The sequence below is a fragment of the Rhinichthys klamathensis genome, unplaced genomic scaffold, assembly GCF_029890125.1.
Source record: "Rhinichthys klamathensis goyatoka isolate OS25496 unplaced genomic scaffold, OSU_Roscu_1.1 h1tg000098l_1, whole genome shotgun sequence".
Taxonomy (NCBI): Eukaryota; Metazoa; Chordata; class Actinopteri; order Cypriniformes; family Leuciscidae; genus Rhinichthys; species Rhinichthys klamathensis.
The window spans coordinates 5953967-5977027 of record NW_026606637.1 but is presented as its reverse complement, the minus strand read 5'-3'; the positions used below and the strand labels follow the sequence as shown (position 1 = coordinate 5977027).

The 23061-nt window shown below is 41.0% G+C and overlaps 1 protein-coding gene across 2 annotated transcripts in view; it reads right to left on the bottom strand.

Annotated features, from left to right (window-relative positions):
- Positions 1-23061, bottom strand: part of LOC130086678 (inactive N-acetylated-alpha-linked acidic dipeptidase-like protein 2) — a 398589-nt gene that overhangs the window by 87621 nt on the left and 287907 nt on the right. For both annotated transcript variants that reach the window (XM_056252808.1, XM_056252806.1), the window contains 3 exons: positions 16491-16583; positions 13861-14066; positions 10052-10180 (listed from right to left, as the gene is read on the bottom strand). In XM_056252808.1, the coding sequence (XP_056108783.1) occupies positions 10052-10180; positions 13861-14066; positions 16491-16583 (428 nt within the window). The remainder of the gene's footprint in view (positions 1-10051; positions 10181-13860; positions 14067-16490; positions 16584-23061) is intronic.

Sequence of the window (23061 nt, the reverse complement as noted above, 5' to 3'; positions counted from 1 at the left end):
TACAAAATAAACAGAAAATCAAGGGGATAAAAATAATTTCATTCTCAAAACACTGTTGATTTCTAAGTGAACAAACTAGGTATAAGTGTTTTCACACATGCTCATTGGGTGTAGGTAATCGGTAAATGAGTGTGGCATTTAAATGGCAATGTTTTCCAAATGAACCACAAGAGCATTCATAGTTTTGAAAGAGTGTATAATGTAGAGCAGTGGTTCTCAACCGGTGGGGCGCGCAAATTCCCCCCATGTTGATCCTTCTGCCGACTTTTTTTGTCAAAAGCGAATAGCGACAAATCTAGCGACTTTTACTGGTGTTATTGGAGACTTTTGTGGTGTTTGGAGACTCGAGGCATCTGCAATGAACCAGCTTAATGTAGAGAACTGTTTGGCATTTTTCAAAAAGTTTTGTTTTTCAATTTCAAACTGAGTATAAAGCAGATAATGTGCTTGTAGTTTTGGTGTATTAGGTGTATGAGTTAATGGTTTCACTGAGTGGGCCTCAAATACCACTTTTAGTGTGTAAGCAATAATAAAAAATAAAAACTGGAATGAGTTGTGTCCCCTTTAGAACAGTAGTAAAAAAAAAAGACGATGTCCATTAATCACAAAAGAGTAATCTATCTTCCTTTCATTCAAAAACAAATACAGGAAGATAAATTGTGGGTAACAGAAAGCCCTATTTGTGTTGAACAGAGTGGGGTGACAATGAACTCACTGTTACAGAAATCTAAGATTGTATGCATAAGACGCCTTCCTCTGAAGCTTGCCAAATGCTTTCACTAATGGCTTGCAATTAGCGTGTCATGGCACGCACACAAAACATGCATTATCTTGATGAAATCCCAGTGAAAAGGGTCTAATCTAGAGAATGGTGGATGATGTTATTGTGCTGGGGACCCGAGCGGGTTTTTATGAAGTGTTGAGTGACAGAACCGTGGCGCCACAGGATGAAGAGTTACAGCCCAACGGACTGCTGGGGGCAACTGCGCATTCGGTCCTGCCACATGATTGTCACAGAAGAGTCCACCCTCGGTGGCCTTGCCTTCTGTTCCTGTTTATGTGTGTGTCTATGTGATTGGCTATACTGGGAGATAAATTCAAGTGAGATCAGTAGCTCTCGGTCGATGCAGGAGGAGGCATTCAGGTAACAGTATGAATGACAAAAGCATGCTGGGCTGCATTATCAGATGTAGGGGTTATCAGATGCGGGTGAGTCTAAAACACAATCCTTGGTTCTTTCGATTGCTTTTTTACAGTATTGATCACGGCACTGCTAAGGTCAGTAATCTATCATTCAAAGGGTTTCCAAGAATGTCAGACCCCTGTTTTTCAGCTACTCTTATTTTGTTCTAGTCAATCACCTAGATGTTTTGACCAGCACTTATAGTGAGTCTGAGGCAAAGCCAAGCTTTTCAGACCATTTCAAACAGCCTAAATACTTTGAATGTTTTTCATCTTGGGGAAAGAGCCTTTCAAAGAGTATTTAATAAAAAGAAAGTTAGTGTGTATTGATAGAAAATGAAATTGATTTCCACTTCCAGTTCTGCAGAGTTAAAATGCAAATATAATATTGTTGGTATTATATGTGCAGATGATTACCCGAGAACAGCAATTCACATTTGGCTAGACTGTTTATTACAAAAGTTATAATAAAACAAAATGCACTTTGTAAACCCAGTGAGAAAAAAACAGGCATCTACACTATGAAGGACAGATAAGAGATGTGCTACTACAATGAATGGGAGAAATAGGAACAAATACAACATAACTTGGCTGCTCTAGTAAAGCAAGCCCCGCCTTCCAAATAAAATAACCAATCATCAATCTGCAAAGTCATAGTTTGAACTTGTTTGATGGCACTGCGATTGTAGCTCCAGACAGAAACGGCAGTAATAAGGTTGCCGTCGTGAAACTTGTACTCAGCTTTCGCTCTTTAAAAAAAAACATGTTTTTTTTATGGATACCCTCAATTAATTTACATAGGAGCTGCACTAGCATGACTAAAAATAGCTGTCCGAGTGCATTCCCAAGATGGTCGCAGAGTGACCAGACTCACTTTGAAAGGGACTTTGGCTCTGATGCTGCACTTGAAGTGAAATTGAAATCAAGTGGAAATTGAGCCTTCAACTTATGGATCGTCACTGCATTGCATTTTTTTTACACCATGTCGTTGTGATGCGACATCCATTGTAAACTCTAGTGAGTAGGGGTCCTAAATGCAAAAAGGCAAAAAAATATTTCCAAACCCAAAGATAACCTTGGCTTTGATAAGCACATTTGCTTGTGTAGCAATCTGGATTCCTCTGGACTTTTTTTCAAAGAGGATTACATGCTATACTGATTTTCTCTAAACATATTTTAGATCTGAATACAATTGTGCTGTCAGATTTTATATAGGTCAGATTTATGTGAACTAATATGAGGTATAGCGTAGGAAGAAATACAAGGTGAGCCGAAACAAAATCCCAAGGTTATTACTAAGAGCACAAGATGTGGTGTCCTTTATCTGTCAGAGATAACAGCATGTGTTGATGTATAATGCTTAGGACACATAAATAAATAAAAAAAAAAAAAAAAAAAAAAATGGGGGAAAAAATGTGCCTTGATCATCATCTAGCATGTCTCACCTTTACAATCATAGTAAAAATCTGATTTAAACTCGAAAAAATAACATTATGACATTCTGTTTGTGGCAAAGTTGTGTACATGTGAATGTGACCTACATTTCGAGCTCTACAAACTCCTGTGCTGTCTGAATAAATTATTATATAAAAGAGACTACTGACTTTTACTTGGGTGCAATAGACATGGATTTTAGAGAGGATTACTCAAAGCTTAACAGGTTTTAAAACACCTAATCTGCAATAATAATAAAAGAAGTTTACATAAGAGAGTCAGTTATGAAAGCTGTTATGGCAAGTTTGAGATTAAATAAAACTATTGAGATCACTATCAGCGTAAATCTTTTCTTAGACAGTACATTTTCATAATATATTTGATAATCTCAATTCTTAAAGATAAAAAGCATATTAGTTTAACAATTAACTTAATAGGGATAAATCATATAGCCTATAGGGAACAACGGGGCTAAAGACACACCTTATAAAATGTTACAAATTACACCAATCCACATCAGGGCAAAACTCGTAGGTTTTCTCACACAAAAACGTATACCTTATCGTTTGTCTTTTCTCTTGGTGTAATTTCGGTTTAAAATAGACAGACACGCACATGTTGCTACAACAATACCCAATTAAACAATGAAAAGTCTTTCAATTTACTTTGTGTTTCACTCCGTAATCCCAAAAGAAGTACTTCCTTTATTATAATTGGTTCCAGAGCACCCATTCAAAACATCACCGCAATGGCATCTCTATTCCAAAGACAGCTGCAAAGCAAGATAAGTGGAAAGTATTACCTCTATAGCTCTAACATGATTTATAGTGTTGTTAAAATGTCTCAAAATATTGAAAGTGTTGTGGATACCTGATGCCTCCAACACAGCATCTTTAAAAGATAAATCGCACAATTCCAGCAATCCAAGATGACTGAAAAAACAGCATTTTTTGAAATGGCGAGAGATTTTATGACACGTAGGGACAAACAGTGATGACTACAATGAAAATACTCACGTTTCATCATTTGGTTAGTAATATAGCACTGTGGGACTGGGATAAAAGCCTGTGATATTTATTTTGGCAGAATAAAAGCTGGTTGATACATAAAAAAAATCTTTAATTGTACCTGTTTAATCAGTCAAAGTTTGACAAATCAACACAAAAGAGGGAAACAATCACTTCGTAAAAATAAAAATGAACCTTTCTTTTATCACACCTGTCAATTGGAAGTCATTCATCCACAAACAGTCCCTATGCATCTTTGATTGGATGGTATTCCATTCAATTAGCATGCTAATGAGGGCATCTTGTGTCCCTTCGCGTCGAAGGCTCTGACCAGACAACAGCAATTAGCATGAGCCATTATCAATTTACTGAGGGACAGAAAACGATTGGTGGGGAGGCGTAGGGCCACGAAGGTGGACTTTTAGACAATGTGGGAATGTAATGAACAGAGTCTAGAAAAGTGCTGATGCTAAACAGTTTTCTTCTTTGTTGTGATCACACTACAGGATAGGGGATAGAATTAGCATATCAGATAAACAGGAGGTTGTGCATTCACATGTAATGTGGTTTGGATGTAAGATATGATCAACGATTTGATCAAATATGTACATTTTCTTAAAGGATCTTGGGAGTCTCACATAACCAATATATATATATGTATATTTTATTATTCTGGTCATTCAAGCATTGTCTGTCAATTTATCGCAAACCTCAAAAGGGCTTCATGGACCTTCAATGGCATTTGAGGTGAATAATCACGGCCATCAAAAATGCTTCAGCATTCAAAAACATCTCAGATTTGTCTCATCAGTAAATGGACCAAATATTTTTGCTTCATAAAAACTTTCTTTCTTTAGTTTATAAGGAGCACTTCAACACTTCATTTTAGAAAGACTTTGAAAACTTTGTTGACTCCAAACCTGTGACTCAGAAAGTATGCCAATGAAATTAAAAAAGCAATATTTGCTTTCAGTTCCACAATTGAAAAATCGAACCGAGATCTGTCCATGCTAATAAGAAAACCATAGATATTAACTGTGCAATAACAATTTTAATATGTGTTTAGTGTTATGCAAAGGATACCGAAGCCATTTTGCAAAACTCCATCCTGAGACCTCTCTGCCTATTCACTTCAAATCACAGTCTCATCAGTTCTTCTTTTTCCTCCAGTGAACTACTTTCCAAACATTATGGCCAGACTGCTGGTGATAAGGGAAATAATTATTCCAGTGAACTTATGCCATTTCTCTCCAAGAAGTTTTGCAGGAGAGATTTTGATAGTGGCAGCGGTGCAGGTCAGAGCTTACTTTATTAGGCTGAAATGTCACACGAGGACTGGCATTTAGGTTAATGAAGAAAATTATTGTCTGGTTAAAAATAACAGGGCATATGGTCATCGGATCAGGGCCTCTGACCTACAGCATGCTATACAAAGCAAACGATACATTGGCAATATTTAAATATATTAAAGGGTTAGTTCACCCAAAAATGAAAATTCTGTCAGTAATTACTCAAGACAGACTTTCGTTCATCTTCGGAACACAAATTAAGATATTTTTTATTAAATCTGAGAGCTGGCTCACTCCTCCATAGGCTTCTTAAGGGATCGAAACTGGCCGGCCCAAAAGTTATGAAAGACATCGTTAAAATAGTCCGAGTGACTACAGTGTTAATCTTAAGTTTATCAAGCGACGAGAATACTTTTTGTGCGCAAAAAAACAAACAAAAATAACGACTTTATTCAACTAATCATTTCCTTCTCTGTGGGCCGTGATATTTCACGTAGTGAAACTACGCAAAGCTTCTAGGTTGTACGTCACGCATCACACACATGACCAGCGTCGGCCAAAAGTGAGCCAACGTGTGACGTGCAACCTAGAAGCTTTGCGCAATATCACTACGTGAAATATCACGGCCGTACAGAGAAGGAAATGATTAGTTTAATAAAGTCGTTATTTTTGTTTGTTTTTTGCGCACAAAAAGCATTCTCGTCGCTTGATAAACTTAAGGTTGAGCCACTGTAGTCACTCAGACTATTTTAACGATGTCTTTCATAACTTTTGGGCCGGTCAATTTCGATCACTTAAGAAGCCTATGGAGGAGTGATCCAGCTCTCAGATTTAATCAAAAATATCTTAATTTGTGTTCCGAAGATGAACGAAAGCCTTACGGGGTTGGAACAACATGAGGGTGAGTAATTACTGAAAGAATTTTCATTTTTGGGTGAACTAACCCTTTAACATTTTCTGTGGCTCCATTCGCATCTTACCTGATGCTAAAGACCCTGTCAGTTTGAGTTAAAACTAACCGAAAGTTGCCTTAAATTTACACAGAGCTAATAAGCAAGGCAATCCTGATGTGTTACACAGTTTATTCATAATTTCAGACAAACTACAAAATACACAAATCAGAAATGAACCTGTCAGAATGAGTAAGGCACTCTATATATCTGGAAACTTGAGCAGAACACAAGAGCTATATTAAAGGTTAAATAAGTTAGATGAGTTATGTCTCACATTATTGGAAATGCCATATGAATGCATAACTCAGACTCAGTGTACACTGCGAATGAGATGCAGCAGAGAGGTTTTATGCAGGATGTGGGGTGCACAATCCTCAAATACCAACCCTTTGTTGAGTGAATTAACAGTCTAGGATACGTCTCAATTCTGCATTTACAACTTCAAAGTGTTCCAGTCAATCATATGTCAGGTACCAATTAAACAATTAAACCAATTAAACAGTTTTATACCTGTTTCTTTGCAGCAGCTTAATGATATAACTGCTCATATGAAGCCCACCAGGTCTCCTGGTGATGTGCTCCTTCTTCTCTGTTTAAGAAGGTACTTGATTCAATTGGCCCAAGTATTCTGTCTATTATGAATACTAGTCTGTCATCTGGTGTTGTTCCGGTTAGTTTTAAGCATGCGGTTATTGAGCCCCTTTAAAAAAAAAACGGCTTAGACCCCTTTGACATGAGTAGTTTTCGTCCGATTTCAAAATTGCCTTTAATTTCTAAGATACTGGAAAAAATTGTGAATGCACAACTTTATGACTTTTTAATGAGAAATAACATTTTCGATAGATTCCAGTCAGGTTTTAGAGCTGGTCATAGTACAGAATCTGCTCTTCTGAGGGTCTCTAATAATATCCTACGAGGTGTTGATTCTGGAAATCGTGTTGTTTTGCTTTTGTTAGATCTTACAGCGGCATTTGATACAGTTGATCATAACATTCTCATTGATTGTCTTAGGGATCAGGTTGGTATTCAGGGCTTAGCCCTGAAATGGTTCTCTTCCTATTTGAAGGATAGGACTTTTTCAGTCAGTTTAGGGAATTATTTTTCTTCCGTTGCCCCTCTTGTGTGTGGGGTTCCACAGGGCTCTATACTGGGGCCAATTTTATTTTCCCTTTATATGCTCCCTCTAGGTTCGATTTTTGAGAAATTTGGGATTCAGTATCATCTGTATGCAGATGATTCTCAAATTTATTTACCACTGAAATATGGCCATAATTGTGCCATTCAGTCTCTTCATGCATGTTTGGCTGAAGTTAAGTGTTGGCTTGCGAATAACTTTCTCCAATTAAACGAGGATAAGACAGAGATGATTTTATTTGGAAATAAGGGGTGTGTGGATGATGACTGCCTGGGGTTGTTTCCCGGGAAAAAAACTGTCTAGCGTGAGGAACCTTGGTGTCATTTTTGACTCTGAGCTTAAATTCGATCGTCAAATCAATGCTGTCGTTAAGAATAGTTTTTTCCATCTTAGATCAATATCTAAATTGAAATCTATCCTTTATTTTGACGATATGGAGAAGGTTGTTCATGCCTTTGTGTCATCTCGTTTGGATTATTGTAATGTGTTGTATCTGGGTGTGAGTCAGGCCTCTCTCTCCCGTTTGCAGCTCGTTCAGAACTCAGCTGCCAGGCTTTTAACGGGTACTAAGAAGAGAGAGCACATTACTCCGGTGTTAATTAAACTACATTGGTTACCCATACGATACAGAGTTCAATACAAAGCGTGGTTGTATGTTTTTAAGTCTCTGCATGGCCAAGCACCTGAGTATGTTACTGATTTTATCAGCCGCTGTCAATCCAGTAGATCTCTGCGCTCAAATGATCAATTGCTTCTCATGGTTCCGCGATCCCGTTTAAAATGTAAAGGTGATCGGGCTTTCTCTGTTGCAGCTCCTAGGCTCTGGAATGAGCTTCCTCTGTCTGTAAAAACTTGTCCTTCATTGGGTGTTTTTCAGAGTGCGCTTAAAACGTATCTGTTCTCTTTAGCATTTGATAATGCTTTGTAAGTTGTGTATGTCATGTTTGCATTGTTTTTATGTCTTTGTTTTTATTTAATTTTTTATACCTTCTGTACAGCACTTTGGTTCCACTTGTGGTGTTGAAAGTGCTATATAAATAAAGTTGAGTTGAGTTGAGGTAAAATATAAACAAAACGGCCCCCTTTACCAAGGAAATTTAATTTTCCTTCCTGTTAAAATGCTTGTTTTTGCTCTAAAAATAGCAGAAAAAAGGAAGAAAATATGTAGGGATGCACGATATATTGGCCACCATATCAGAATTGGACGATATATGTTCATTTTTAATGTTATCGTTACCAGCCCGATAAGAAAATTTGATCACACTTTAGATTAGGGTCCAATTCTCACTATTTACTAACTATAAACAATGACTTTTGACTCAATAAACTCCTAGTAATATGCATGCTAATAAGCAACTAGTTTTTAATTGCTTGTAACCATGAAAATAAACACGAGAATGTCCATGAGAATGTAAAACAAAACGAGACGTATTCCTATTTAAAGGAAAATGGTAACCACAAATAATTGTCATGCTCTCTTTTGTGAAAATTATATAAAATGGATGAACCAATATTGCAGTTACATTTTCCTGATGGAGTAGCCTCTTCCATATATAGGTTCACCTTGATCCTTCAAAGAGACAGGGCAAATCTGTCCACATCATCCGGAGTTTGGAAAGTATAGGATCTCTCCCCATGTGTCAGCAGGAGCCGTGCTGGAAAGATGATTCTGTGCTTATGAATCCCCTTGTCTCGCAGCTTCTTTCGCACGTCGTCATAGTCGTGCTGCATCTTGTGTATACCAGCTGAGAGGACTGGATGAAAACAGACTTGTCCGTTGTTGTAAAGAACGAATGCAGGGATCTGTTTTGAATCAAAGGATCTGTCCCTTTGATTCTGGCTGCTTTCAATACTTGCTCCTTGTCTTTGAAGTTCAAGCACTTTATAATCAGTGTCCTCGGGCGTGTCATGCGCGAGTCGTTATTTGTCAGAGTGCGGATTCTGTGAGCCCGCTCAATCACCAAGGTCTCCCACGACTCCATTCCTAGAGCCTCTGGTATCCGCTTCTCCAGAAATGTAACCATGTCCTGGCCCCTCTGCTTTCTCTGGTAGGCCCACCAGTCTCACGTTGTTCTGTCGGATTCTGCATTCCAAATCCTCCACTTTGTTTGAAAGAGTTTTAACCGTGCTTTCCAATGTGCTCACTTTGGATATTAGCCCATTAACGTTTGTCTTCAGCATCAGAAATACGTTGTTCCGCATGTGCTATGCGCCCTGTGCATTCCTGCATCTCCTTTCTTACCTCCGCAATTGTTGTTTGCACACCATCAATTTTCTTATAAAGGACATTATGGCTTTCATGATATCCAGGTTGTTATTTTCGCTCCCGAAGTTACTACTTCACAATCTCCCTCGTCACGGCCGTCTTCCACTAGTTGCCAAAGACGTCGCTAATTTCTTCACCCTCGTCTTAGTTTCGTCTTTTTTCCACCTTTACATGACATTTTGATTCCCTGTGCTATTATATACGTGTTGCTTGGCTTTAAATAAAATTCTGGTTGGTATTGTAGGGTTAATTACCTAACAGCAGAGCTAAAAAGTTGCAACCTCTTAGCACCTCGCCATAACCGGAACCCCAAGCAACTAGTTAATAGTGATAATTGGACCCTAAATAAAGTGTTACCAAAAACTTGAATTGCTTGAAATATGATTGAAATCACTTCAAAAAAGAAAAAAACAGTCATACTTGCATGCAGCGCAAGCCTGTCATATAGGCTATGACTCTCTTAGACCATAACAATAAAAGCAACCAATTGAAAAAACAAACAAACAAATCTTTTTTTGTGGATGGATGGATGTTGTGTTTTCAAGCGGTTCTATGACTTTATTGGGGGGCATGTGCTTAGATTTGTAGTAAGAGTAGATCTGAATAATAGGAAGGCCAAACAGCTAGCAAGATACTCTCCAGCAACAGTCATTATGGGTAGTGATGATTGGGTTTTCTGTTGGTTTTCAACAAGTGTTCTGTAACATGTGATTCTATTCTATTTAAGTCCTATTCGCACTTTATCATGTCCGAGTGGATATACAAGAATATTTAAAAGAAAATACCTTTTGGGTGACAGCTGCCAGTTGCAGAAGAGAAGGTGATGCTGTGGACTGCAGGGATCCAGGGGCTCTGACGGGACTGTGGAGGCTGACATAAGCCAATGCCCTGCTCTGAAGTACCACTGCGTTCTCCTGTACAGACACACAGAACAAAGCCGTCTGCAACCAACTGATGAAATGTCAGATCGTTGATTGATATTTTGACATAAAGCCTGAGAAACCCCCAGTGAGACACTACAATTTTGTGAAATGAGCATTGTGAATAATAGCAACCATTATTGTCTTCCTCATACTCAAAAACAATCATTTTATTGTGACATTATTTGGGGCTTCTTAAGATTAATGATGACGTTCGTATTGTACTGATTAGAATAAACTCCTTTGCCGAACAGAATAATTTCATTAACACTCCAAAATCATCCATCTGTCTGATTGAATCTTCATGGCTTGCTGATCATGTTAGCAAGCTTTTGTATGGCTGCTCAAGGCTAATCTGTACTATTTTTGTTTTCCCTCCTTCATTTTAGCTGTCAAACCGAGGAAGAGAAAAACGGAAGTGCTTTTGACCTCCTGCTAAACTCAACTTTTAGCATTGCCAGGGATTTCTAAAAGCTATGTTGTTTATGTTGTATCAAAAAGTTCAAGCATCATTCTTATATCTATATTCCAAATATGCAGCTTATATACATAAATTGTAGGCTACAATATGACCCGGATGTCATGTAGGGGTCATAAAGGACACATACTCATTTGTCTTGTTACTACACATGATTTACTGAAGCAATGCGATAACATGCTGATTTCCATGTTGGAATTAATTGAAGATGTGGGATTTTTAAACTATCATAGCATCACATAACCGGCTCCATATGTACGGCTTTTCTGACCAAGTAAACTTGCTTGAAAGCTCACCTGGTACAGCACTGCACAGCACTCGGTTTTAAGTCCTGTAAATCATGGGTAACGGTAAAAGAGTTTTGACTGACTCATTGATTAAAACGGGAGTTTTCACAGTCGACGAGTTTGCGCCGAACTGTCTGTCTGACAGCTTCAGGGATTAAGCGCTCTTTACTCTGTCTAATTTCATTCGCAATTTGCAGAAAAGTTGTAATAATAATAATAATAATAATGCATTTTATTTCATGGCGCCTTTCAGAACACCCAAAGTCACAAGAAATATACAGGTCACTACACAAATCAAAACACACAACAATCAAACAGCGTAAAGTGCAGTTAAATCTCAATAAAAACATGTTATAAAAAGCCTGAATAAAAAGATATGTCTTAAGGCGCGTTTTAAAAGTCAGCAAGCACTCGCTATTGCGAACATCAAGAGGAAGAGAGTTCCATAGGCGGGGGGCAGCATAACTAAAAGATATGGCACCCATGGTGGTAAGTCGAATCCAAGGTACCACAAGAGAAATTGAAGAAGAAGATCTGAGTGCACGTGAAGGGCTGTAAACATGGAGAAGTTGAGTAAGGTATTGTGGTGCAAGATTATGAAGTGCCTTATAAGTGAGTAGCAAGATTTTAAATTCAACTCTATATTTTACTGGTAGCCAGTGCAACTGCTGAAGAACTGGAGAAATGTGGTCAGTATAGGGTGTTCTAGAAAGAACACGAGCTGCAGAGTTCTGGACCAACTGAAGCTTATGCAGCAATTTGGACGGAATACCTGTGAAAAGAGCATTGCAGTAGTCTATACGTGAAGTGACTAGTGCGTGGATAAGAACTGCAGTATTACTATTTGAGAGAAAGGGACGGAGATGGTTAATATTGCGTAAATGGAAGTATGCAATTCGCGTGATATTATTAATTTGTGCTTTAAAAGATAATGTGCCATCCATGATGACACCCAAACTTTTAACCTGAGAGGAAGGACAGATTGCAGTATTGTCAATGTATAGAGAGAAACAATTCGATTTAGATACCACAGATTTAGTGCCAACAAGCAGAGCCTCAGTTTTATTGCCATTTAACTTCAAGAAGTTTGCTGAAAGCCAAACTTTAATTTCAGCTAAACAGCTTGACAAAGATGGCGGAGGAAAAGAACCAATGCGTTTAGCAGACAGGTAAAGTTGGGTGTCATCCGCATAACAGTGAAAATGAATACCATATTTCCTTAAAATATCACCAAGAGGGAGCATATAAATAATGAAAAGAAGCGGGCCCAAAACAGAACCCTGGGGAACACCAGTGGTGACTGTCGATATTCTGGAACTAAAACCTTTTAATTGAATACGCTGACTGCATGTAGTTTTTCATGAGACTTTGTGACTACATACATTCCTACATACTTCAGTACAAAAATACACAAAAATAGGTTTTTAAATGTTATAACAGTGATTGCTGGTCACTATTCTGCTGGCTATAGTGGTAATTTAATGTTTTTTTAGAATTTAAAATAAAAGTGTTCGTTTTCCAACATCGCGAAACTTCAGACTTTTGAGCATTGAAGTGCAGGAATGAAGGATGCTTGTTTGATGTAGGCTACTTGAAAGTGGGACTGTCACCGTCACGTTGCGCATGGATTAATGCCCTGTCAAAACTACGGATGTGCCCGAAGCCGAATAGCCTAGCCTAACTTATTCACAAAAGGCACAGATAATGGCTTCAAAATGAATAATAGGGGAAACTTAGCACTGGTTCTCCCCAAGGGTGTGTGCTGAGCCCTTTACTGTACTCCCTCTACACCTATGACTGCAGTACAGTCCACCACAGTAACACCATCATCAAATTCGCGGACAACACGGAGGTGATTGGGCTTATCAGGGCGTGATGAGACAGCTTATAGAGCCGAGGTCCAGAAAATAACATCATGGAGTTCAGTCAACAACCTGACTTTAAACACCTCAAAAAACGAAGGAGCTAATCATCATAGACTTCAGGAAGCATGAGGTGGATCTGTGTCCCCATAATAACAATGAGGACTGTGTTGAAATGGACCAACATTTTTTATTTCTGGGCACTTTTATCTCTGCTGACCTCTCCTGGACTGCAAACCCTACAGTGGTCATCAAAAAGGCACGGGCAGCGACTACACTTCCTGTGACTTCTCAGGAAAAACAATATGGGTGAAAAGCTGCTGGTATCATTGTATCATAGTGTGGTGTGCTAGTTGCTCTGAGGCAGATAAGAGGGGGCTTTAGAGGATAATTTACACCACAAAGAGGATCATTGGATGCCCCCTTCCATCACTGAAGGACATGTACAACTCTCGATGCCTCAGTAGGTTAAAAACATTTTAAAGGACTCCTCACACCCCGGGTTTAAATCGTTTGACCTGCTGCCATCAGGCAGGCATTACAGGTCCATCAAAACGAGGACAAAAAGATTCAAGGACAGTTTCTTCCCCACAGCCATAACCATCATGAACTCTAATATGCACGGATCCCTCTCTGCTACATTGATACATATACACATACAGTCTGCAGGGTGCTTTTTCATTCTTCACTTTGCAACTAACAGGTTTAGTGCCATTTATTTCTTATTAGTGCAATATTCCATTTGACTACAATTTTTTTTTTATTTCTGTACTATGTCTGTACTATATGTTTATTATTAGTGTTTTATGTAATATTGTTTGTGTTTGTTGTATAGCAAACAGAATGACGTCATCAGAGTCTGCAATACCTTGGCTTTTGGTGAATTGACGCCACTGGTGATACGCTATTTTCAAGAGGATTTTCACTTTCATTCATTTGTTCAATGTTGCAAAATGTGTCAGGAAGCAATGTAATATCATTTAGCGGAAATGTCGCCATAGGCATGTTTTTCCAAAGAGCCTGTGGGTTGGAATAGTTAAATATTACCTTCCCCCACTCATAGGAGCCGATGTTGCCCAATGAGGTCCCCCCCCAGGAACAGAAGACGATGGTGCGGTCAGGCAGCCAGCCCACACGGGTTTGAGCCGTCATGGAGGCGATGATCTGAGTCATGACTGCAGAACCGCTACCCCAGTCCGCCCACGCACCCTCGTACCAGCTGCCATGATGACTGCCAACCAGTACATATCGATCTAAAGGGGGAAACAGAGCGGGAACACTTACACACAAACAAGAAACAAGCAAACACTCACGCACCAACAAACATGTTCACACAGGTGGAAGGTCAATCAACTGCAGGGTAAAGACTATGTGCAGAGTATGAAAACTATCGTTTTTTTTTAACCAATTTTTAAAGTCTTCTAGATTCTTTTGTTGTTTTTATATGCTTTAAGACAAACCATGTGCAAATTCACAAGTCAATACCATTGTATTTTCTCCTTAAAACTGCAGTGAAAAAAAGTCTAAACAACGTAGTTTGAAATCGCTGGTGTTTCTCACGTCACAAACTACCTTGTAACCAATCAAACCAAGTCTCTGAGCTGATGAGAGTGAGTGGAGGCGGCACGGCTTGACGGCACGGCTTGACTTTTGGTTGACCAATTAGCGGAAAGGGGCAATACCAAATGCACAACCGATGTACACTCTACGGCTAGAGAATACACTGTGAGAGTCACCGGCGAATGAATTCCCGCATCTCGCCAAAAGATGGCGCCCGCAGCTGAATAATTCATCCATTTTCCAAACCGTTGGTCCAATGTGGGTACAGCGTAATATCATACAGGTATAAATCCTTTTTAACTGATTATTCAATTGTTTAAATAAGGTTTGTACATAGTTTCCATGACAGAGTTTAAGACAAATGTTTTCATTACTACTGGAGCTGCCAGTTTGCTAAGTTTTTATTCACTCCTTCAAGGGGACTATATTAGTGGACTAATGATGGGAATAGTGAATGAGGGTTTAGGGGGCGATTTTTTTTAATACAGCCTTTGACTCTCTGGTAAACAAATCCATAGCAGACTGGTGGGAGTGGCCTTGGACAGCAAAATGGCCAGTACATTGTGGCTATTGAAGTTTTCCCCTATTTGGCAAAAGGGAACACAACAGCATTGTTTTCTCTAATCAGGTAGCACCAATTTTAGTCGGGCAGCCAAGTTTTGTTGAAAGCCCATTTTTGCCAGCAGTGAAGTAACCCTTTAAAATAAAAAAATAAAAAAATAGTTATTTTAAATTGTAATATTACTGCATTTTTCAATCAAACAAATGCAGCCCTGGTGAGCATAAGAGGCTTGTTTTAAAAACATTAAAAAAACGACCCCAAACGTTTGAATGGTATTTACTTAGATTACTCTTTTTATTGTTTTTAATGCTACTATACGTTACATTTTAATCCACATATTGAACTATTTTATAAAGACATTTTCTCTAGCACACACACACAAATGGTGTCTGTACCCACTATTCTAAAGTTAACTTCCCTTAGATTAGGATTTAAGGAATGGAAATTGATCCTAGATCAGTAGTTATCGATGCGCAGCAGAGAGTCTGTATGTATTGTATACTGTATACACACATGATCCCCGTTGCCAGAGCAAGGTTACACTTTCTCCTGATTTACACACACTCTGCCTTCACATACACTAAACACAATCCCCCACACACATCCAGACCAGAAAAGAAGCAATTCCTCATGTAATTAGCCGTGGGCTATTAACGGCACTGGGTCACCTTTGACTGACAGCTAGAGAGACTCATCGAACTGACAAGAGGCAAGAACTAAAGAACATTGCATCCCACCTGTACTCAAGAATACCGCAGCGGTCTTAAGGGAAGTTATTAAAATTACATCAAATGATAAACAAGACAGCCAACTGCCAGATAAATGAAAGGTAAACACATTATAAAAAGACAAAAGTCAAGGAGAAGAACGCCTCCGTATGATTTGTGATACGTAATTAGTGACTGGACGACCAATTATGACAGGAAAAGAGGGCTGTAAATCTCGAAAGTAAATCACAGAGGGCTTAAATGCATAGACACAGTGACTTTTACAGTCATGGGGGCGGGGGCGGGGGGGGGGGGGGGGGGGGGGGGGGGGGAGATTAAAACGTTTTCATTACATCAGACGTATGATTAAATCATCCTGAAGGTGAAAATAGTGGTCCGTAATTAAAAGCCTATTTTCGGCAGCCGAGTGACCTGCATTTGGACAGTGGCGGCAGACGTTGTTTTAAGAGATTAGTTTGTCATAGCGCACGGAGGAAAAAGGGCTGTTTCAGCACGTGGGCTCAGATTTGGCTTTATTCGCCCACCGGACTCGCACTTTTTCAGCGGATGAAGGAGAGAATGCTTAGATTGCACTCCTGTTTCACTCTACTGTAACGAATACAATAAAGTACTGTGACAAAGTATGGTGTCTTTGTTATGTCAGACCAAAGAGCACCACGGTTTAGGACAATGCTTGGGATACACTGGCAATATTGTGCAGTTAAAATGTGATGTAATTTGTCATTTAAATAAAAAAATCCTGCATCATCAATGACAAAAAGCCCTTTGGGTTTGTAAAATGATAATTCGGTTTATATAAGTGCTGTCTTGGTTTTGTGCTGACCTACCTGGATTGGTCTTGCCTTTGAGATATCCCATAACATTGTGCACTGTCTTGAAAGATGCTTGGTTTTCAATGGTGAGATTTATTATTTTTCTTGCTGAGGAACAAACAGAAATTTCAAAAGAATTAGTCAGGGACATGAAATATTGACAAATACAAAAAAGTTCTAAACCTAGCTCTTAGAAAATGGGAAATATATGGAGAGCTTTAGGTTGTGTCTTCAATCGATCCAAAAGGAAAAAGGAAAAATTAAGTGTGTCATTGTTTTTCAATTTTAAAATATTGTAACTGAATTCAACTATAAATATATTTGTATTTAATAAAAAAATAAATAAAATGAATGGAGGTATTACTTAAAATTTAACAACAACAACAACAACCGCAACAATAATAATACAATGAATAATTCAAAATGAAAATTAATCTGCAAAAATCAGATGAGATGGGGGGACATTCTATTTTATTATTTTGCAAACATTTGGTAAATGTTACTTTTGAATGTTCTCTGAACAATTTGAGACTAGTATTAACATGTTAGATGTAGGTCCAACACTTTGTGCTACTGTTTTGAGAGCATTATTAAAGACTAGATAACGTTGAACCGTTACTGGAAGAACATTTGTTCATAACTTTGAGAGAACCTTGCCAAAAAGTCAGCCAAAGGTCTGAAAACATTACCTGTTAACTGGGTTTCGTATTTAAAAACCACTGAAGTATATTATATTATATTTAGGCTTTTTCATGACACTTAAGGACATCTTATAAGCAAATGAACACATAAAACATAAAATAACAAAAGGCCATCAGTTTGGCCTAAAAAACACAGAAGCCCTGAATGTGAGCTTAAAAACACCAAAAACAATTCTTAGACAAAGTATTGAGACGAGACTTAAAAACAGAAAGAGCGTTACACTTTCGGATATCCAGTGGAAGCAAGTTCCATAGATTGTCGTAATTTCTTTCTCGAGTCCATTACTTGCAGGAACTTATAGTTTATTAACTTCTTCAGCCTGCAGCCACTATCATAACAAATCATTCTCTTCCCAGCCTGGTGCTGCTCCTCCTGTCATGACGCTCTCTCTCTAAGTCGTCCTCAGACGAGCCTTCCATCGTTGCCTCCAGGCATCCCGATTCTCCATGCATCCGGCCAGTTCGTTGGTGCTCTGGGCTCCTGTATCCCTCTTGAGTATGTCCACGTATGTTAGCGTGGGACGTCCTCTTGACCGATGGCCATGTGTTGGTTCCCATAGCACCAGCTTGCTGGCTGGCAGCTCGCGATGCCTTCGGCAATGTCCTGCAAGTCTCATTCTTCTCACAGCAATCTTGTTGCTCACTCTTGATACTCCCTCATACAGGATTTTGTTGGTTACATGCACACTCTTACTGATATTAAGCACTGCACGCAGCATCCTGGTGTAGCACCCGTCCAGGGACTTCTCTAGGGTTGGATTCAGGGTCCAGCATTCACTGCCATAGAGGAGAACAGACTCTACTGTCGCGTAGAAGAAGCTGAGTTTGATTTGGCGGGAGAGGTTGGAGTTCCATACACTGTTCATGCCGTTCAGGGCCCTCCATGCAAGTGCCTTCCTCACTTTTAGATCTTGCTCAGTTGAGTTGACCCATGCGCCCAGGTACTTAAAGTCCTCAACTTCTTTCAGCACAGTGTCTCCTACTGTTATCAGAGGTTGATGTTCTGGTGGTACGTTGTAGGTCATGACCTCAGTTTTCTTTGCATTTACCCTAAGGCCAACCTTAGTGCACTCTAGCTCCACCCTGTGTAGTAGTTCCTGAGCTTGTTCCATGTTATTGGAGAGCAAACTAATGTCATCCGCATAGTCAAGGTCTGTCAAGACTACTGCCGGGTGCCGACTTGACTTCCTTGGTGTCAACGTGAAGCCAAGTTCCTGCTCTCGCCCACTGATTGCCTTCTTGAGCGCATAATCAAGGACTATGATAAAGAGGAAGGGTGCTAATGTATCCCCTTGCATAACTCCAGCCAGGATGTCAAACTCCTCGCTGTTGCCATCTGGAGTCACCACCCTGGCCCTTGTTCCTGAGTACATGGACTCTATTGCCCGGAGTAGTTTCGGAGGAATTCTGTATGCCTTCAGGATCTTCACCATCATGCCTCGATGAATCGAGTCAAATGCCTTTTTGAAGTCTATGAAACATAAGACTGCAGTCAGGTTGTCCTTCCTCACCTCCTCTATCAATCTCCTGAGTGCCAAGATCTGGGTTGTAGCAGTTCGCCCTACTCGAAATCCATTCTGATTTACTCTCAGGTGAGGGTCGATTGCTTGCCGGACCCTGTTTAGAATCATGCGGTTGTAGATTTTCGCAGTGATACAGGTCAGGCTGATACCTCGGTAGTTGTCCGGCTTCGAGAGGTCTCCGGATTTGGGCACTGGCACGATGTTTGATAGAGACCACATTTCAGGCTGCCGATTGTGAAGCAGAGCAAGGTTGCAGAACTCTAGAATGATATCATCAAGATCACAGTTCTTCAGCACCTCTGGGGGTATTCCATCCGGACCAGCGCTTTTTCCCACTCTTACTGTGGCTTTTGCCCTGACGAGCTCACCGAGTGCGAAGGGACCATCGTTGACGTTCAGGTTTGGGAGGTCTGATGGTATTTCCTCTTCCTCAGCTGCGTCTGCTGTTTCTCCCAGCAGCCTTTTGAAGTGGCTTGACCAGGTCGCCACCCTCTCTTCCGGGCTGTGTCCCTTCACCTGTCCCTCCTTGGTCCTCTTCCGCCCCGTCATTTCATTGATGACCCTCCATGCTTCCCCATACCGCTGTTCCCCATGCGCCGCCTGCACCCTCCCCACTCTTTCCATCAGTTCTTCCCCTTTGATGGTATCATAGGTTCTGAAAAGAAACTGTTTGGCTTCGTTCAGCTCACTGCGCCTCTCCTCAGTTGGTTCCCGCTCAAAGTTGAGGCGGCCTTCCTCCACCATCCCACGTGCTGCTATGACCTCTGGATGTTTTGATCGCAGGGAGGTTCTGACTTTCTCCATCTTAGGCACGCACAGTCTGGTCGCCTCCTCGTTCACTGTGACGAATCTCCTATATTCGCTGCTTGCCTCCGCTCCCCTGTCTAGCTGCTGGAATCGTCTCCTCACCTCCTCTGTGTATCTGGTTAGAAGGCCAGGGTCACTTGAGAAAGCTTTCCAGTTATACCGGATTTTGGGACTTGGTTTGGGGGCCCTGAGGCTCAAACGAACCCTCATTGAGACCACACGGTGATCTGAGCCCACAGAACTAAAAGTGCTGTATGGCTCAGCATTCATGATGGAGTTCCTCCACTTCTTCCTCACTAAGATGTAATCTAGCTGCCGTAGCATTCCTGAGGCTCGGTCCCGGAAGGTCCACCTCTTTCCTGTTCTCTTCCGGAAGATGGTATTTGCCGCCAGTAACTCGTGCTCCGTGAGGAAGGCAGTGAGGTAGGTGCCGTTGCGGTTGGTAGAGTCGTGATAAGGGAAGGGTACGTCCTCTGGTCCAAGCCTCGCATTGAAGTCCCCAAGGATTGCCAGGAAGTTGTGCGTTGGGACGCCGCGGACCGCTCTTACAAGGTCCTCAAAGAACTTCTCCACCTCGTCAGATGGCGCCACGTTGGTGGGTGAGTACACGACTATGACTGTTGTTACTGGGTTACCCGAGAACTCTGCGCACATAATCCTGTCGGTATGGTGGTAAACCCGATGTAGAGCCTTACGTGCCCGTGGGCCCAGCATTAACCCTACACCTCCTGTTGCGGCTTGGGCATCGTTCTTCCACGCTGATGCGGAAATGAACGTGCATCTCTCCACTCTGTGGTACAGTATCGGGTCTTCGGTGTGCACTCTCCTATGTTCTTGGACCCCCAGGATCTCCACTCCCCGTTCCTCTGCGCAATGTGCAAGTTCTATCAACCTCGCTTCTTCTCTCGCTGTGCATGCGTTGAAGGTTCCCATAACAACTGGTCTCCGACAGCGCATGAGTGCATTGGACGGGGTGATGTGGTCAGACAGGACCCTCCCTGGGACAATCCCGGGGTTTAAGGTCCCGTTGTCATGGTGTCCTCCCGGAGGAGGACCAGCACCACCGTCCGCTGCGATGTTCCTACGGACTCCCGCCGTTGGAAGTATAGGATTTGGGATGTCTTTGTGCTCCATGGTTGGCTTTACTATGCTTATAGCGGACTGTGGGGCGCAACTCCTCGCAGTCCCGATTTAATTTCAGAGTGACCTTCTCTTAGACAGGTTGCCATCCAAGGCTATGAGCCCCATCTACCCATGCTATTTGACCCCTAGCTGGGACAGTGGTTGGCAGGCGTCAGGGCGTGTCCACACGCCGGTGGGCCTGCACGTCGTGCCTCTGGGGCCCACTGCTGCTCCGAGATCCCCTGCAGTTTAGCCTGGGACCTCGCGGATCCCAGTATCCGTGTGTGGCCACGTGGAGGCACTGAAGGAGTCTTGGTGGTGGAGAGGCTGTGTACCGGCAGTAGGAGACTTACGCACTCGGCTCCTCTTTTCACCTCCACTAGGGGGGCTAGCCGGTGGCAGTAGCTGAAAGCAGAGAGTAACAAGCAGGAGCAACATGCAGCACATAACATGCAACATGCACTGACTACAAGTACTTCTATGCCCTACTGCACATGACGCATCACACACACCCTGTGCAAACGCACACACACACCCTGTGCAATCCCCCACAAATTAACATATTATTGCGAATTTCACACATGGGCAGGGAAGCTGAAAGTTCGAGACCCTATGATAGACATATGCATGTGTGAGAGAACTAAAGTGCATGTAGAAGATGTTCTAAGAGTGTGGATTGGAGTGTAAATGGAAATTAGATCAGACAAATAAGAATGAGCCAAGTTGTAAAGTGCCTTATAATTAAGGAGCAAAATATTCAATTCAATACATTGCTTAACAGGGAGGCAGTGCAGTTGTTGGAGCACAGGGGAAATGTGTTCAACCAAAGAAGTTCTGGAAATGATTCATGCAGCCGAGTTCTGGACTAACTGAAGTTTATGCTAGAAATTAAAAGGAAGGCCATAAAGAAGAGCATTACAATGCGTGATGTGACTAGAACATGGACCATAATGGCAGTGTTCCTCATTGAGAGGGCAGGAAGGAGACAGTTCATGCTATGTATATATGGAAGTAGGCTGTCCGAGTAACATGGTTAATGTGTGCTTCAAATGACAGAGTATTGTCAAAGATACCGGTAATACCCAAGCTTTTGACCTGCTTAGAGAGGGAGACTGGAGAATCATCGATACACAAATAAGCCATTAGACTTTGCCAGATTATATTTTTAACCTATGAGAAGAATTTCTGTTTTGCTGCTATTAAGTTTAAGAAAATTACTTAATAAGTTTAAGAAAATTAGAGACAATTAGAGAGAAAGGGAGGTAAAACAGAAGTATGCTTCGAGGACAAGTAGAGCTGGGTGTCATCAGTGTAACAGTGAAAGTGAATGCCAAATTTTCTGAAAATGCTTCCAAGTGGAAGTAGATAAATAATAAATAGCAGAGGGCCCAAGACTGATCCCTGAGGGACACCAGAGGGGATTTGGGATGACTTTGATCGAAAGTTTAGATAAAAACGGCAAATTGGAAATTGGACGGAAATGATCAAAGTTACTTTGGTCAGCACCTTGAGTACAGGAGTTTATTATTGCAGTTTTAAGTGAATATGGAACACTACCAGAAATAATCGAAGAATGAATGATATCAGTGATTAACAAAGAAAGACGAGTAGACCAACAACAGCGTTTTAGATACTAACAAGGCTTTGGGCCCTGAGAGAAGCCTCTTTCCAGTTGGAATTTGTAAGTTCTTGGCACAACCTCCCTCATTAAATCCACTCCCATTATATGTACAGGAAATGTAGAATGGAGAGGAGATAGCCTTTGCTTTCCCCGGTCATTTGCGTGTTGCAGAAAAAGCGTACACTATCAGAGCCTCAAAGCCACAGCTTAAAAAGGTGCCGCCACTGTTCGCTCATACTCTTACCTATCACACATAAAGGCTCAGTGTGATGGAGTGAATATCAATGAGGCTGATATCCCAGCAAATAAAAAGAAGAAACAGCTGGTCCTGGTACACATCCCAAGCCACTCTATCTCCTGTTTGCTCTGTCTCGCTCATACAGTGACATCGATGAGCCAATGTGGAGGTGTGGAACCCTGCAGTGGACGTGCTCCTGGTTTAAGACAGAGATGTAATTAAACACTCTTTTTCAAGAAACCCCCAGGATCGAAGACAGATGTGCCGGCCTTGGGGTGTGGTGTATGGAGTTCTTTTTATTAGTTCCTGGAGATGTGAATATCAGAAGAAAGTAAAGATGAGGTTCTCTACCTCAAATGTACTAAGATGTAAGTGCCGCTGATGTCTACAGATGTGTTTTTTTTATTATTATTTGCGAGTAATCAAATTCACCGAACATATTCTGTAGGCTTCACACAGTCCCCCAAACTCCATTCATCACCCCTGACAACAGCACAAATGACTTTGGGTAAAGAGCAGAAGATGTATATGCAGTTCTAAGGGAGTGTTTAAAAGTGCTGCTGTGCACACGGGT